At 49.1% G+C, this 16,527-nt stretch overlaps 1 protein-coding gene across 2 annotated transcripts in view; it reads left to right on the top strand.

Annotated features, from left to right (window-relative positions):
- Positions 1 to 16,527, top strand: part of BRAT1 (BRCA1 associated ATM activator 1) — a 233,146-nt gene that overhangs the window by 112,744 nt on the left and 103,875 nt on the right. For both annotated transcript variants that reach the window (XM_085629208.1, XM_085629210.1), the window contains exon 8: positions 16,262 to 16,380. In XM_085629208.1, the coding sequence (XP_085485334.1) occupies positions 16,262 to 16,380 (119 nt within the window). The remainder of the gene's footprint in view (positions 1 to 16,261; positions 16,381 to 16,527) is intronic.

Raw genomic sequence — 16,527 nt, 5'->3', positions numbered from 1 at the left:
GTCTTGCGCTTCTTCCCTTACGGTGGCTATGGAGGAGGGAGCGTCTTACGCTGTGGTGGTGCGAAGGGCAGCCGAGGCCTTGGGCCTGGAGCTCCCTTCAGTGGCAGTCTGGACTAATCTCCTGACAGAGGCGATTCATCCTGCGGCAACCTCCTCTGAACCCCTTCTGCCCTTCAATGAAGCCCTCACTGACTTCCTTCTGGGCACCTGGTCCAAGGCTAGCACGGGGGCTCCTGCAGGAAGGACGATATCCCGCTGCCACTGCCCGGCCTGGGTGACCCAGTTTTCCTCACCCAACACCCTTCCCCCAAGAGCTTGGTGGGCCAAGCCTCTTCTTTCAAGGGCGCATTCCCCTCTGTTCCCCAAACACGGAATCCAAAAGGCTGGATCATCTTGGGAAGCGCTTGTTCTCTTCCTCGAGCTTGGCACTGCTATGTGCCTCTTGGACCAATACTCCCATACTATCTGGAATACGGTTGCGCAAGTGCTGCCTCAGTGCCCGGACGAGGCCTGGGCCGTTCTCTCCGAAGCAGTGGCAGATGGGAGTCGCAGCTGAAATCATGATTCGATGTGGACTGGATACCACCGACTCGCTAGGCAGAACCAAGTCGGTAGCCCTTAGGCGCTATGGCTGGTCCTTGGGCCTCGCTGCGTCTTCCCATCCACCCAGTCTGCTTTTCACCCGTTTCGTGGCTACGGAAGGGGCACCCCACCACGTCCGGGCCAGTCTAGCCACTGGTCAACGCAAGCTGCCCAGCCTCTGCGTGGCAGCGGACGTGGGAGCCGGCGGGGAACGGGCCTGTCCACCCGTTCCCCGCCCTGCAGCAGCCTCCAAAACCACCTAGTCTTTCCCTTTGGGACCATCAGTGGCCAGTTGGTGGCAGGATTAACCATCACCTTCCTCTCTGGCAATCCATCACGTCGGACAAGTGGGTTTTGCAAATAGTCCGAAGGGGCTACTCCCTCCTCTTCGAGACTGCCTCTCCCTCCATGCCACTGTCTTGCGATCGCATGTCAGAGGATCATCTGGCGCTTCTCTGCCAGGAAGTTTCCGCTCTCTTGGCCGAGGGAGCTGTCGAGAGGGTCCCTGTGCCAGAAGTAGGTCATGGTTGCTATTCCCGCTACTTTCTGGTGCCCAAGAATGACTAAGACCTGCATCCTATTCTTGACCTCCGGGCCCTCAACTGCTTCCTCTGGAAAGAGAAGTTCAAAATGCTCATGTTGGCTCCGTTCCTGTCTGCTCAGACCCAGCCATATGCAAATCAGTCTTGACACTGTTCCCCATGGGAACAGTCCAGCCCAAACTGCCAGGCCCTGTCCTCCCTGGACTGTAAACAAGCATCTTGGGGCTGGATTCGAGGCATCACCCCTTATCAGCCAGGCTAGCTTGAATCCAGTGGCATGGAGAGCACGGAACCCACGTCTGGGCATACCCGTCCCACTCGGGGTGTCAAATGCAAAAAGAACAATTGATGCTGCACAATGTCAAACATTCACCCCAGTAGAGAGATATGGGCCTAAATCCATCGTTTTTTTGCACCTCATGCCGGACCCAGGATGCTTGTTTCCGTTCCAGAGAGGACCTGGCTTGGCAGTTCGGGCTGGACTGTTCCCATGAGGCACAGGGTCAAGACTGATTTTCATATGGCTGGGTCTAAACTGTGGTGAGCAAAAGAAAGATGGATTTAACCCAGCACTCTTGACTGGAGGTGAATGTTAGATTTGCCCAGACGTGGGTCCCGGGCCCACTGTGCCACTGGATTCAAGCTAGCCTGGCTGATGAGGGGTGATGCCCTGAAACCGGTCTCAGGATGCTTGTTTCCGGTCCAGAGAGGACCTGGCTTGGCAGTTCGGGCTGGACTGTTCCCATGAGGCACAGGGTCAAAACTGATTTGCATATGGCTGGATCTAAACTGGCGTGGCATGGTGAGCAAAAGGATGGATTTAACCCAGATCCTTCAGCGCAGATCCAGACAGGCTCCCTTCAGTCATTTTTTGATTTGATGTTTCAACATTTGTCAAAGTCTAATGTGCCTTTCTTCCTATTTTTCGGAGATGGACTGAAAAAACCCACTTTGGTCAATGACAGGCGCCAAAAGGCTTGAACAATGTCGGTGACAGACCCCCACTTGGTGTGTGTGTGTGGTTTCTGGAGAAGTGACCACTACTCTGCATTCTGCATTGAGTGGCAGACAATGAACCTCAAGACTCTCCGTGCTGCTCCAAGTCCCGTTTGCATCGGAAGTTGTGTGACTGCTACTGGAGTGGACCATGTCGATCCTCATTGCACTCCAGGACCTCCTCTGGTAAGTCCCACAGGAAGGCAAAGAAGTCGAAGCACTCTTCGACTCATTCGCGTCGCTCCCACTCTCCGGACAATGCAGTGGAGGAACACCACAAATCAAGGGTCCTCTAACAGGTGGTTCCTGTGCAGCCGGTCCTGACATTGAGTCCATTTCGCGCTTCTCAGAGTTTCCCAGAGCCAGAGCGACCTCCATCCAACTTTAATTCTATGAGGCCATGAGCCAAATGTTTGGGCAGTCGTGCCCCATGGGTTCAGAGGGACCTTTGGATCTCGTTGGTGGATCCGGTTCGGACACCGCCACGACTTTGGGACCTCCATGGGGGACCCTTGCAGAGACGCTGTTCCCCGCCGGTGCCGAACCTATCATGATTCCCTATTCTGATACGGAGCCGAACCGGCGTCGACTAGGACTATCCAACCAGCATCTGAGATAGAGACCTATTTACCTGAAGGGCCCACTAAGGAACACAAATGAGGGGATCTGAGGATCCCTCTGGCTACTCCAACCCAATGGCGGCTGCTGCACTTTAAAAATGGTGAGGCATAAATGCGTGCCCTATATTGAATTTAGTGAGTGCAGCACACCAGCATAGCACTTTCAAGGGGGTACTGGGGTATTCTCTCCCAAGACAATGTTGAAAATTAGAGCACATAGAGGTGCAGTTTCACAGAACATATTTGCATAAGAAAATCGACCTGCAGGGACTCTGCATCTCTCTCCATGGCCTGCCATTGTCAAGTGGCTAATGCATCCAACACAGTACTTGCAGTCCCCTGTCTGTGTGGACTTTTTCCCTTACACACATTGTATCATCCCAGCGCCTGGTGTAGTCTGTAGTTACCAACCCTTAAGGAGGGTAGACAGTGCTTAATTTGCATCAGTAGTTGCAGATGGCGACCACTGGCTCTAATTTTTGTTTGGAGAACGGCACTCATTCATCCTCATCAGACTTTGACCCAGAGCAAGAGAGAGAAAACACTCAAGGGGAAAGGTGGAAGAGAAGAGAAAGATGAAAAACCCTGTCAAACCTGAAAGAATGAGTTGAGTGGTCTGGGAGCAGCTGGTGGTGGATTAAAGTGGCAAGAGGCTGAATCAAGACTACACAGTATTAGTATTTAGCACACCAATATTCAGTAGCGCTGACTGCAGTGTTCTGAGCAAAACTTTGGGTCCCTGGCACTTAATCTTTTACAAATTGAGTACTGGATTAGCATTATTGCTTCAGCACTCATTTTTGTAAAATGAGTTTGCCCTGGCAGACGGTTAGTTTGCAGTACTTTGCAATGGTGTATTCTCCCAGTAGAAGTTATGTAATTAGTGGCAAACATCACTTTGAAGTTAGGTCCTAAGAAACGGAAGCCTTAACAATACACTAAGAAAATGAAAATGGCGATTTCTTAAAGGTGAATCAATCTAAAAAAAATTAAATGTGAGTGTGACTCAAATTACTCGTGCGGTGGTATCTTTTTAAAGGGTTACTTATTTGACTAAGTGCACGTAGCGCCCTCCTAATTTTCTCCCTCATACATCACGTTTTACTTTTCTGTTGTGCTGGTAAAAAGATAAATCAAAAGCTTAGTCTTAAACAGCATAGCTGAGAAATTAAGGGCCTGATTACGGTCTTGGTTGATGGGTTACTCCGTCACAATGGTGACAGAGTAACCTGTCCTCCAAGATCGTAATCAGGCCCCAAGACTTTGCAACACATACATTGTGACACAGTTCATTGTAAACTATCTAGCCTTGGTCTGTTTGTTGAATAAAGAAAGGTGCTTAGAGAGATCATCTGATTGATCCTATTTATTTGACATGCCCGAATTGTTGGGCTGCACACTCCTTTCATTGTTGTTTCCTTTAATGTCATCAATATGACTGGCAAGAGAGTGAGGCAAGCAAGACTGGAGGACTGACTACTAAAGCTGATCAGGCATGCATTGCCAGATTACTTGACCCGACCAAGTGTACGAGCAACTCGAGTCTCCTCAAGCTGAGCAAATATACTAATTATTATGAAAGCACTTAGTAAATTTAAATCACGACTCTTTAAATATTAAATTTTATTATAAAGTGATCACTGAATGAAGTGATCCAATGTGTTTTTTTTGAAAACTTTCATTTCAAGAATAGTGACTAACAATGATTGCAGCTCGGGGACCCAGCTTTGCAATTTTTATCTTGAAAAATAAGTGCAGCGGCCACAGGCCCCTTACTAGCCCGCAGTGTCCGGGACGCAGGGCACACACCCCGCTCATCTTTTAGCACACGGAACTCTTTAGTCTGTATCTTCAAGCTCACTACCAGAAGAAAGCTAGGGCAGAAGATAAGTAACAAAAAACATGGCTAATTGTTGTGCGCTTTAAAATAAAGCTGCACCATAATCGGCTATGTGTATGCTCAACTGTTCCTGAGCTTGGGCGTTGCTTTGTACCTAAGAGCCAATCCCGACTCAGCTCTTATGATGTTTAATATATTAAATAGCATGAGAACTGCGCCGGGATTGGATGGACAAGGCAAACCAGCGCCCCACTAAAGTGTCGGAGGGTTACATTTGTTTCCCCACCCAGTGCCCAGAAGGCAGAGAGGGTTCTTACTCAAAAGTCTGAAGTAAGCATATCAGGCTGGCCAGTTACAGAGTGATTGCAGCAGCTCTGCACACTTGAATTTAAATATGCAACCGAAAATGGAATTCTCAAGGCGGTTGGCGGCTCAAAATAGGTGGACAACCTTATTCTGCCCCTTTAGAGGTGCTGCCGCTGCTCCGACCCCTTAGAAGAATCAATGGTTGATGACACCTGGTACCAGGACCTATCTGATGCCAGCGGTCTGGATACCTCACCAGACACTGGCCTCCTCTCTCCTCTCACAGTGGCTACAGAGATAGGCACCTCTTTAGTGACAATAGTCTGAAGAGCAGCTGGGGTCCTGGACCTAATGCTCCCCACGGTTGAGAACAAAACTAAAGTCTTGACAGTCGTGCTTTATCCTGCATCAGTACCCCTACAGCCCTTCAATTAAGCCCTCACAGATGTTCTGCTCTGAGCCTAGGGCAAGTCCTACACAGGCACTCCTGTGCACAGTACTGTTGCTCGCCGCCATTGCCCTGCTCCAGGGGAATTAGCCTTCCTCTCCCAGCACCCCCACCCCTCAGAGCGTGGTGGTCCAAGCCTCAACCTCCCTTATAAATCCCAGCACGTTCCCTACCACAACCCCAGATAGGGAACCCTAGAGGCTGGATACCTTTGGTACGAGAATTTTCTCTTCCACCAGCTTGACACTGCAGTTTGCGAATGCAGCGTACCTATTGGGACGTTATTCCCAATCAGTGTGGGATGCTTTGCAGCCAGTGCTGCCTATGATACTAGATGAGGCCAGGGTTGTATGCTCCCCAGCTACTGCTGGCTGGAGAAATACGGTGAAGTTTACAACATGATGCAGATGAGATAAGACCAACTTGCTGAGGAGAGCCATTGCTTCAACTGTGGCACTTCAACGCCACGCCTGACTGTGGAACACTGGCTTTTTGGGATACAACCAAGCCTCCCATATAGACAGGCCCTTCGGTGGGACTTGCCTCTTTGGCGAGAAGGCGGATCTGGCACTTGAACGCTTTAAAGACAGCAGGGCCACCGCTGGGTTCTTGGAACTCACTATGGCTCCATGACTAATATGTTCCACTGTCTGCCCCTTCTGTAGCAATGGTCGGGGCTCTCAGCCGCATCCCTCCTCCCAAGTCATCACCGGCAGCACACTCCATTCGAGGCGTGGCCGTGTACGCAGCTCCAACAGGCCTCAGGGGAACCGGTGCTAGAGGTCTTCCAAATTCATCCTTCATCCAGCAATCACACCCAGAAGCCTCTTTAGTTTGTCCTCGTTCTACCATTGCCACCCGGTTGGTAGCAGGATTTGTTGCCACCTTCATTAATGGTGGGAAAGAACTTATGACAAATGGGTAATAATGACCTGTCTGGCCAAAGGAGCCATCAAGAGGGTATCAGCATCAGAGGTAGGTCGTGGTTGCTATCCCCACTACTTTATCGTGCCAAAGAAGGATAGATAATGACACGCCCTCTCAATTTCTTCCTGAAAGGAGAGAAAAAATCAAGAGGCTCACCTTGGCTCAGGTTTTATCTGCCCTCGATCCTGGAGATTGGCTGGTAGCATTGGACTTCCAGCACACTTACTTCCATATTCCACGATCCCTTTCATCGTAGCTGTTCTGAATACAGTGCACTTTCGGGCTTATCCTCTGGAACAGCGAGGCCAGGATAATCTGGCTAGGATTCCGATGTTTCAGCCTCTAGCCTAGATTTTGGTGAGACTGACTTTGAGGCTGTTGGGCATCACCACCTCCTGCATCCTGTTGGTAAAAGGTACCCATTGGTATATGTGGGCACTGCAATGTAATTTGAAGACCCAGTGGGCACAGCATCAGGGGACTCAATCTGATCTGCCCCAGATATTGAGGGGGACTGCACAAGCTCTGCATTGGTGGATCAAGGACTGCGATTGAATCAGTAGCAGATCCCACTCCCTTCCCCACCTAGAGCTAGCTTTAGTGACCGATGCGTCACTTCTGGTTTGGAGCGGCCACTTGGGAGACGTGAAGATCAGAGGACTCTGGTTTCCAGTGGAGTCTCCGCTCCACATCAGCTTGTCGGAACTGAGAGTGATTTATTTGGCATTGAAAGCCTTTGTTCCTTCCATCAGGGGAAGGCTAGTTCCGGTGTTCATATGACACCAACGTCATGTGGTACTGCAATAAGCCGGACGGGGAGGGGTCATGGATCCTGTGTCAAGAGGCCCTGTGTCTCTGAACATGGCTGGAATGTCAGGACATTTTCCTGGTGGTTCAACATCTGGCAGGCTCTCTGAATGCCAGAGCAGAGAAAATTAGCCTTCTATGCCTTGCAAAACAGGAATGGTGTCTCCATCCTGAAGTGGTGCAAGGTCTCTTCGGAGATTGGGGAGAACTTTGATTGGATCTATTCACCATCACTGAGAACTCTCAATGTAAGCACTTCTACGTGCCCGGAGTTTCCTAGGCTGCTCTCACTCAGGGACTTGTTTCATCTTGAGTGGCATTGAGGCCACTTGTATGCTTTACCATTGATACTAATCCTATCCAGAGTTCTCAAGAAGATCAAGAACAACCAGGCCCAAGTTATCTTAGTGGATCGGGACTAGCCAAGGAGAGACTTGTATCGCGATCTCTTGACCATGAGCATCTGTCCTCTGGTCAGACTGCTCCCTCGAGAGGATCTCCTGTCACATCAACAGAGAAGGGTCCAGCACCTGAATCTGCACATGCTCCACCTACATGTGTAAAGTCTGAGGAGCAACAGTGTCTAATCTCCCTCCTGCACTCTGAGATGTCATTAAGACATCCATGAATCCAATTTACGCCTGCAGATGGAAAAGATTAGTGTCTCAGGGTATAAACAAATCTGTTGATCCTTTGTCTGCAAATACACAGATTATGGACGGAGCGCTGAAACGTTTTAGACACTCACCCCAGTGACAGATCTGGGTTGAATCCATCATCATTCTTTAGCTCACTTCGCCACCCCAGTTCAGACCCAGCCTTATGCAAATCAGTCTTGACCCTGTTCCTTATGGGAACAGTCCAGCCCGAACTGCCAAGCCAGGTCTTCCCATGAAGAATAGGGTCAGGACTCATTTGCAAATGAGTGGGTCTGAACCGGGGTGGCGAAGTGAGCTAAAGAACGATGATGGATTCAACCCAGATCTGGGACTGGGGGTGAGTGTCTGAAAAGTTTGTGATCCATCCATCTCCTTGTCTGCACTCTTGTCTGAAGTTCTGTTAGTTCTATCCTTAGCTATGAAAGACTTTGTTTTGGGCATCGTTAAGTGGTACCTTTCTCCCATTTTTGCCTTTCTGCGGTTGCCTGACTAACCTTCCCTGTTCAAGTCTTCTGTTGTGACTCATATCCTTAAAAGCTTGCAAAACCTGTTTCCTCCGATGCCCTTCATTATGCCCCAATGGGACCTGAATTTAGTCCTCACCATCGTCATGTGCTCACCTTTTGAGCCGCTGCACAGCTGCCCTCTAAAACGGCTCAACATCAATATTGTTGTCCTTGTAACGATTACATCTGCCAGAAGGGTTAGCAAATTGCAATCACTTTCCATTAACTCTCCATACACTTGTTTCTTCCCTGACAAGCTGGTTCTTAAAACCTGAGCACTTTTTATTATTAGGACATCTTTTCACGTCAGGCAAAATATCACACTGCCAACTTCCTTCACCCATCATCATCCTACCAAGAAAGAGGAGCGACTCCACCATCTAGATCCAAGAAGAGCCTTGTCTTTTTATTTTTTTTTTTTAAATATTTTTATTGCCATTTTCATATTTCACACATCGTATATCATACACAGTTTTCGAACAGTGAAGTTAGATTGTACATTCCATGGTGGTACATAATATCTGTATATACTGGCGATACATCAAGTGAGAGCTTAAACAACTTACAGATATATCGTGATGTGTGTACCCAATTATCTCAGGTTCCAGACCTGGCACAGGAACTGGGGTGGAACGGGGCAGAACCTAGGGAACGGGCATGGAAGAACCTCTCCAGAATCGCTAGCGAGCGTATGGACCGTCGTATGGGAAGGCACCATTGTGACTCACGGTTGCCTAACATAGTCGATGCGACCTGAAGCCACGATATCACACCTGATGCTGGTATTTGTGTGGAGTTCATGCGGCCGGTATTTCGAAAGATTGGTTGGGTGGGGTCTGCGACTGCTAGTGTAGGGCTGACAATGCGGGTGGGCTGTCTGTTGGATCTGCCCCCGGGGTTAGCTGCTTGAACTGATATAATAGCATGGCCCATTCCATAGATATTGGGTGTTTGCGGACCCCTCTCACCTCCTCCTCCCGTAATGTCTCCTCCTCAGCCGCCGCCCATTTGTGTGTAGCTCCCACCCAAGCCGCCAGCGGTGGACCGGTGGGGGAGCGCCAGTGCATGGCGATGCTGCGTTTGGCTAGGAGCACTGCAAGGGAGAGAAAACGGGTCCGCACCTTGTGCTGCTTACTTGTGCGAAAGATGCCTATGGCGCAGGCCTCCCACGTGTTCATGCAGGCCAGCCCTGTGAGGGTACCCAAAGCAGTATGAATATGGTGCCAGAAAGTTTTAATGACGGAACAATTCCAAAACATATGTTGGAAATCTGCATTCTGTTCGAGGCATCTGGGACATAGGAACTGAGTGTCGGGGTAGAATCGTTGGAGGCGTGCAGGTGTTAAATAGGCCCTGTGCAGAATGTAATATTGGATATTCTTAAAGCGTGCGTTTCTGGAGACCTTCTTAGGGTACTCCAAAGCCCTCTCCCACTCCCTATCATGTAGTGCGCGCCCGAGTTCAACCTCCCAGGTAGCCCTCAGGGTCTCCAGTGGTTTATTAGTCAGTTCCCGAATGGCTTTATAAAGCCATGTCGTTAAATGTTGCCCTGTTCCCATGTGTAGGATTGTGTGAAGAACTGGATGTGTGCATGGTTCCCCTTTGATTAGGTCCTGATATGGTCGGTAGCTATCTAGGAGTTGGCGGTGAAGCAGGAATTGTCCTGGGGGAAGATCGTATTCTGCCACAAGGCTGTGGAACGGTCTCAGTTGCCCGTCCTCGAAAAGGGACTCCACTTCCGTTATACCACACGATGTCCACGTGCGGACCGCGTTTGTTGTGTAGTAGTGTTCCTGTTTGGGCCATCCCGCCAGGGTGAGTAGAGGGGAGTACAACGGGGTCCCCGGGGACATGCGGTGTATCCTCAGCATGCACCTACGTGCCACTGACACCTGCAGAGGGTATGTGCGTTTTGGTTTGGTGCCAGGGAGGAGTAGGCGGCGGATCTCCGGGACCGCTATCCGTCCAGCGACGGTGTGAGTTTCCACAGTATACCTGTCTGCCGTCCAGTGCGACAGCCACTGCAGCTGTGCTGCTAGGAAGTAGGCCTCGAATGAGGGGGCTCCCAGGCCGCCCTGTGAGGTAGGCAACTGCAATTTTTTCAGGGCTATTCTGTGTCTGGCGGACCCCCAGATGAGCGCGCTGAGGAGGGAGTCTAGGTCCCGAAAAAAGGCTCTGGGTGGAATTACTGGCAAATTGGTAAATAAATACAATAATCGTGGGACCATGATCATTTTGGCCAATGCCACTCTCCCAATTGGAGCCAACGGAAGGCTCCTCCAGAATCCCACTGTAGCCCTAATACTCGCCAACGCCCTATTATGGTTACCCTCAAACATATCTGTGGAGGAGTGGTATAGGCGGACCCCGAGGTATCGAGGGAGCCTTGTCTTTTTATATCGATCACACCAAAGAATCCTGGGTGGATGATCAACTTTTATTGGTTTTAAGTTTGCAAAAAAGGTTAAAGCAGCTCAAAAAAAGAACCACCTCCAGATGGATTATCCTGTGCATTAAAATCTGCTATGCATTGGCTAAAAAGCAAACCTTTGAGGGTCTGAGAGCTCATTCCTACCAAAGCTAAAGCTGACACCAATTCTTTGAGAAGGGTCCTAGGTTTGGATATTTGTCAGGCAGCCACGTGGGCATCACTACACAGTTTTGCCAAACATGCCTTGACAGTCCGGTCCAGCGCGACATGCATTTTGCTCGTTCGGTCCTCCAGGACTTTTTAGTGTAACTCAGTCCACAGACCCAGGTGCCTAGTCTAAGGTAAGTAATCTGTGGCTAGAAAGTTCTCACAGATGAACTAATTACTTACCTTCGGTAACACCTTATCTGGTGGAGACTCTGTCTAGCTGCACATTCCTTACCAACCCTCCCATCCTCTCTGTTCTGCGAACAGTATATCATTCACACTCCAAGAGATCCTTCAGGACCTCATTTTGGCCCATTATTCACTTGTCCTCAGCTTGGCTCCATGCTTCTAGTGTGGAAAAGTAGTGAAGAACTGAGATCTGCGTGCTGAGGTGCCGCCTCTATAGGCACTGCGAACGTCACTTCTGACAGGGATGACCACGCCCGTGGAACTGAACAATGCCACCTACTGGTGCAAAGGGATTGCTAAAAAAAATCTGGATTCAGTGTGACACCTGAAAAAATATTCAAAGGTATAAAATCTGCAGCTAGTTAGAATCTCTACGAGATAAGGCGTTACTGAAGGTAAGTAACTTGTTCTTCTTGAGCTATGCTTGTCCCTGTAGCTCAGAACTGGAGGTCAGTCAGCTGACCCTTGGAGTCACTTCAGCCTGAGATGAAGAGTGCAGGTTCAATCTTACTTCTGAGACAGCAGGGCATACCCCAGGCAGCCAGATAGTCTTCTGGCAGCACAGCATTCCTTCTGTAGTATCCACTGGTCCAGGAGTGTACTGAAGAGTGGGTGTGAGGGTCCTATTTTTATACCTGGTACCCACTTTGAAGTGGAAGAAGCTTCTGGAGTTCCCCAACCCCCGCCCTAGTTTTCTGGACTCTCCGGTCTCCCTGCCCTGGTCCCAGAATGTCTGGGGGCATAGTAGACTAGTGTGAAGTTCTTTGTGTGTGAGCTGCACCACTGCTTTTAAAATGCATGTGTGATAGGTGAAACCTCCGCACTCCCCCCATCAAGCCCGCACCCAGACCCTCTATTGTGATACTGTCTTGGAGAAATACATTAAGGCCAACTACACTAAGTCATGTCACCTGGGAAACAGGCTGCAGGCACCAAATGGTTAGGACAAGAAAATGGCAACTTTATATAAAAGTGTCATTTTCAGAATTGCAATTTAGAGGGTTTTAAATTACAATTCCTCGGACACCAAACATGATATTCCCACCTGCTCCTACACAAAAGTTGTAACTTATTAAATGTAATAAGGTAAACCAATGTTATTACATGGGAGAGGTAGGCCTTGCAATAGTGAAGCACAAATGTAAGAGTTTTTCACAACCAGAACATGTAAAACTTAAAATTACATGCCCAACCTTTTAACTACAACACAGCCTGCCCTATTGGCTGTTCAGGACCTACTTTAGGGGTGACATATGTATTGAAAAGGAAGGTTTAGGACTAGCAAAGGCTTTGTTTGCGAGGTTGAAATGGCAGTTTAAAGTTGCACACATAGGCTGCAATGGGAGGCCTGATATATGTTTTTAAAGGTCTACTTAATTGAGTGGCACAATAACTGCTGCAAGCCCACTAGTAGCATTTAATTTACCAATCCTACGTATATGGTATACCGTTTTACTAGAGATGTATTAATAAATTAAATATACCAATCAAATATGCCAATTATACCACATGGCCTCGTTGACGCTGCCGGAGGCATTTTGGCAGGTATCTGTCCACTTCACCTTCTTGGGCTTCTTCTTAGAAGTCAGCTCAGTTAAGGGGTCAACAATGGTGCCATATCCCTGTTATATCTGGTGAGGCCCAGGAAGGCCTTCACTTCTGTCTGAATTTTTGGGGGGGGGGGGATCCCAGGTCAGAATGGTCTCAATTTTGGCCTAGAGGGGCTGCACCCTGCCAGTGCCCACCAGGTGTCTCAGATACACAACAGTGCCCTGCCCTATCTGGCACTTACTGGCCTTTATGGTCAGGCCTACATGTTGTAGGGCCTTAATTACCTTCTCGAGGTAGTACAGATGCTCCTCCCAGCTGGAGCTGTAAACCACAGTGTCATCCAGGTAGGCCTCCTTCCCAGCCAGAACCCGATTTCCCAACCTCTGAAAAGTGGCAGGGGCGTATTTTAATCCAAAGGGCATCACCCGAAATTGGAAGTGTCCCTCTGGGGTTGAGAATGCCGACCTCTCTTTTGCCCACTCAGTCGAGGCAATCTGCCAGTACCCTGATATGAGCTCAAAGGTACTGAAGAACTTAACAATGCCCAGTCTGGGGATGGAGTTAGCTTCAGTTTTTTAAATGAGTCCAGTCCCCTATAGTCCACGCAGAACCTATGTTCTTGGGCAGTGAGGCATCTGTGGGTACTAGCACCACTGGACTGGAGCAGGGACTGTTGAAGGGCTCAATCGCCCCTAAAGCTAGCATTTTGGACATTTCCTCCCTCATACTTGCTCTCACCTTATCTGACAGCCTGTATATTTTATTTTTCACTGACATGCTGTCTCCAGTGTCTGTCATAGGTACACAAGTGTGTGAGCCCAGCAGTGAGGGAGACCAGAGAGGCAAACTGCCCCAACAGCTGGCGACAGCCACACTGCTGTTCTGGGGTCAGGGTAGGGGAAAGGTCGACACTCTTCACTGACCCATCGTTCTCCTTGAAGGATAGAAGGTCAGAAAGAGGTTCACTCTTCTTCTGCACGCCTCATCTGTCACTCGGAGCATGGTGATCTCAGAACTCTCTTGGTGTGGTTTGAGGCGATTGACGTACAGAATGCTTAAGGGGTTTCTGTGGGTCTTAAGGTCCACTAAGTAGGTGGCCTCACCCTTCCTGTCTGTCACATCATAAGGCACTGACCAGTAGTCTTGTAGGGCCCTGGACTCCACAGGCTTCATCACCCACACTTTTTGGTTGAAACTCTACCAGTGACCTTCAGGTCGTACGAGAGTTTCATAACCTACTGGCTGGCTTCCAGGTTTTCTGAAGCCTTGTTTCTGGAACTTTTGGGTCTGGTTTCTGAGAGCCAGCATATAGCTGACTATATCCTGGAGGGTTTCTTAGGAACTTGCTCCCACCCCTCCCATACCAGACTGAGAGGTCCCCTAACGGGGGTATAGAGGAGCTCAAAGAGGCTAAACCTTACTCCTTTCTGTAGGCAAAGAGTAGGCATGGCAAGAGAATGTCCCACTTCCGCGTCATGGGTTCCTGTAGGTCTATAATCATGCCTTTGAGGGTCTTGTTAAATCTTTTAGCAAGCCCATTAGGCTGAGGGTGATAGGGTATGGAGACCTTGTAGGTTAGTCCACACTCATCCCACAGGGACTTTGACAGCTGACATGAAGATGGTGCCCCTGCCAGACATCACTTCTTTCGGACACCCCACTCCGGTTTAAATCCCCATCAGGGCTATAGCCACTGCATGAGCAGTCGCAGTCCTCAGAGGTATGGCTTTGAGGTATCTGGTGGCATGGTCCACGAAAACCAGGATAAACTTGTTGCCTAAGAAAGGTTTGATGTCCAAGGTCCCAACAATGTTGATGCCTACCCTTGCAATTGGGGGTTGGGGGCAATGACAGCTAAGGGAAGCAGTGAAACCTCGAGCTTTTTCCTTGTTTTCCCACTGGTCTGTCAAGTGCGACTTCACCTACAGAATGCATCTTAGTCTGACTTAATCTGGGGCCAATAAAAGTGGAACACAAACCTGGCAAAGATCTTGTTCTGCCCTAGATGTCCAGCCAGGGTTATTTCATGACCCAGCCCGAACAGGAAGGCTCTGTATTACTGGTGGACCATCAACATTGGGGTTGCCGCAGTCCCAGAAACCTTAGGCTCACTTTACAGGAGGTCATTCTCCCAATATATGAGGTAATCTTCAGAGGTGTCCCTGGCAGCTTGGACCTCAGCTTGCTGCCTCAAGCCCTCCAGGGTTGGGCACTCTTTCTGTGCCTTACAGAATCCTCCCTGGTGGGCCCCCTCTTAACTTGCCATCCAACAGGCTCCCAGGGCATCAATATCCTCTCCAGTAGACTCCGGTCGGCTCCCTCAGGCTCCCACCAACTGAGACCGTGGGAGTTTTAGAGGTTGGTTTTCCATGCCTTCTGCAGTTACCTTTTTTGAAAGCTGCCTGGGCCTTGCGGGCAGCCATGGACCTGGTGGTCATGCACACCCACTCAAGCCACCCTAACATCTCTAGGTGTGGCCTTAGCCCCACTTCCTTTTTAGACAGTTTGCTCCAGATCATTGCCTAACCCACAATCTTCAGGCATGGCAGGGCTCACAGTTACCTCAAGAGAACACGAGACCCCCCCCCCCCCACACTCCCCCTACCCGGCCCCCACTCACAGGGTTGTGACTCTGCCAGTTGTCTGCTACCACAACCTGGTGGAATTTATTGCGTATGATTTGTTCTGAAGACACCAGATTACATTTGATAGTAGTCATGCTGGCTCCTGTGTCCCTTAGATCCTCCATCCTCTGCCCATTGATGGTGACCCACTGCCCATAATTGCAAGTATTCAAAAGCATGTGGGCTTTGGGCTCCATCTCCTTGTCACCTTGGGACACTAGGATAACCTCTGCTCTCTCTTCTACACTAACTGGGACAGTCTTCTCCTCAACCTCTACACAAGCCAACCTGGGGGTCTACCCACCAGTGTGGGGGAGGGCTGCCATTTTTTAGTCACTTGATATCCCCTTTCTCATGCCGCACTTGAAGCACTCCTGGCACCTGGGGATATACTTACCTATTATCTTATCCCATAAGCCAGTGCTCTTTTGGTCAGAATAGGGTTGGATGCTCTTCCCCTGAGAACTGTTTTGATGGCCTTGAGAGAACTCCTTGTTTTTACACCCCTGGCACCCTCTCTCTTTCTTCTGGTGGGGACTCTAACCACCCTTTTGGGAATCCCCCCAGATGCCTTCTTAAGCGCTGTGGTTGGCCTCCTTAGTAAGCTCCCTGGGGTCAGTGAAGTTACTATCAACTAGGTGTTGGCGCAGCTCTGTAAAACTGGTATTGAGAAAGCATTCTCTTAGAATCAGATTATACTTCCCAATATAATCATTGACTTTGCTGCTCCTCACTCAGCCAATTTTACCATGTTTTAGGGAGTGAGCAAGAGCGCTTAGTGCACTTTACCATGGCTACCACTGCTAGAGTCCTAAGGACAACAAAGCAAATTCAGAAAAGCAGGAGGTAAGAGGCAAAACGTTTTGTAAAAAGACCACCCTAAGGCTGATAGGTCTAACAATGCCTTTATATCCATTTGGGGGTATTGTGTGTTTTTTCTTAAATCATACGTGTCCTGTTTTGTTAAAAATAGGATTGTCTAATTTTCGTTAATGTTTAGAAGTGTATCTCTCTCCTTTTCCCCAGGCATGCTTGATGAGCTTGTTTGTGATCCTGCAGCTGTAGAAACTCTGCTGTACTCTAGGTCCTCTTGTGTGGCTTTGATGTGCCAGGCTCTAACTCACCTGCAGGAACTGCACCAATTGGTAATGTGAAATAATATTTAGCACTATATAGAAAACATGTTAATAACAGGTGTTACTATTACTCAGTTTGATGGTATTCAATTTACAGATCTGCCAAGAGCTGCAAGTTTAATTGTTGGTCATAAGCACAAACAAAAGGATGCATAC

Source organism: Triturus cristatus, chromosome 10 (genome assembly GCF_964204655.1).
Source record: "Triturus cristatus chromosome 10, aTriCri1.1, whole genome shotgun sequence".
Lineage (NCBI taxonomy): Eukaryota > Metazoa > Chordata > Amphibia > Caudata > Salamandridae > Triturus > Triturus cristatus.
Note: the sequence above shows the minus strand (reverse complement) of the source record. Positions and strands in the feature narration are given on the sequence as shown.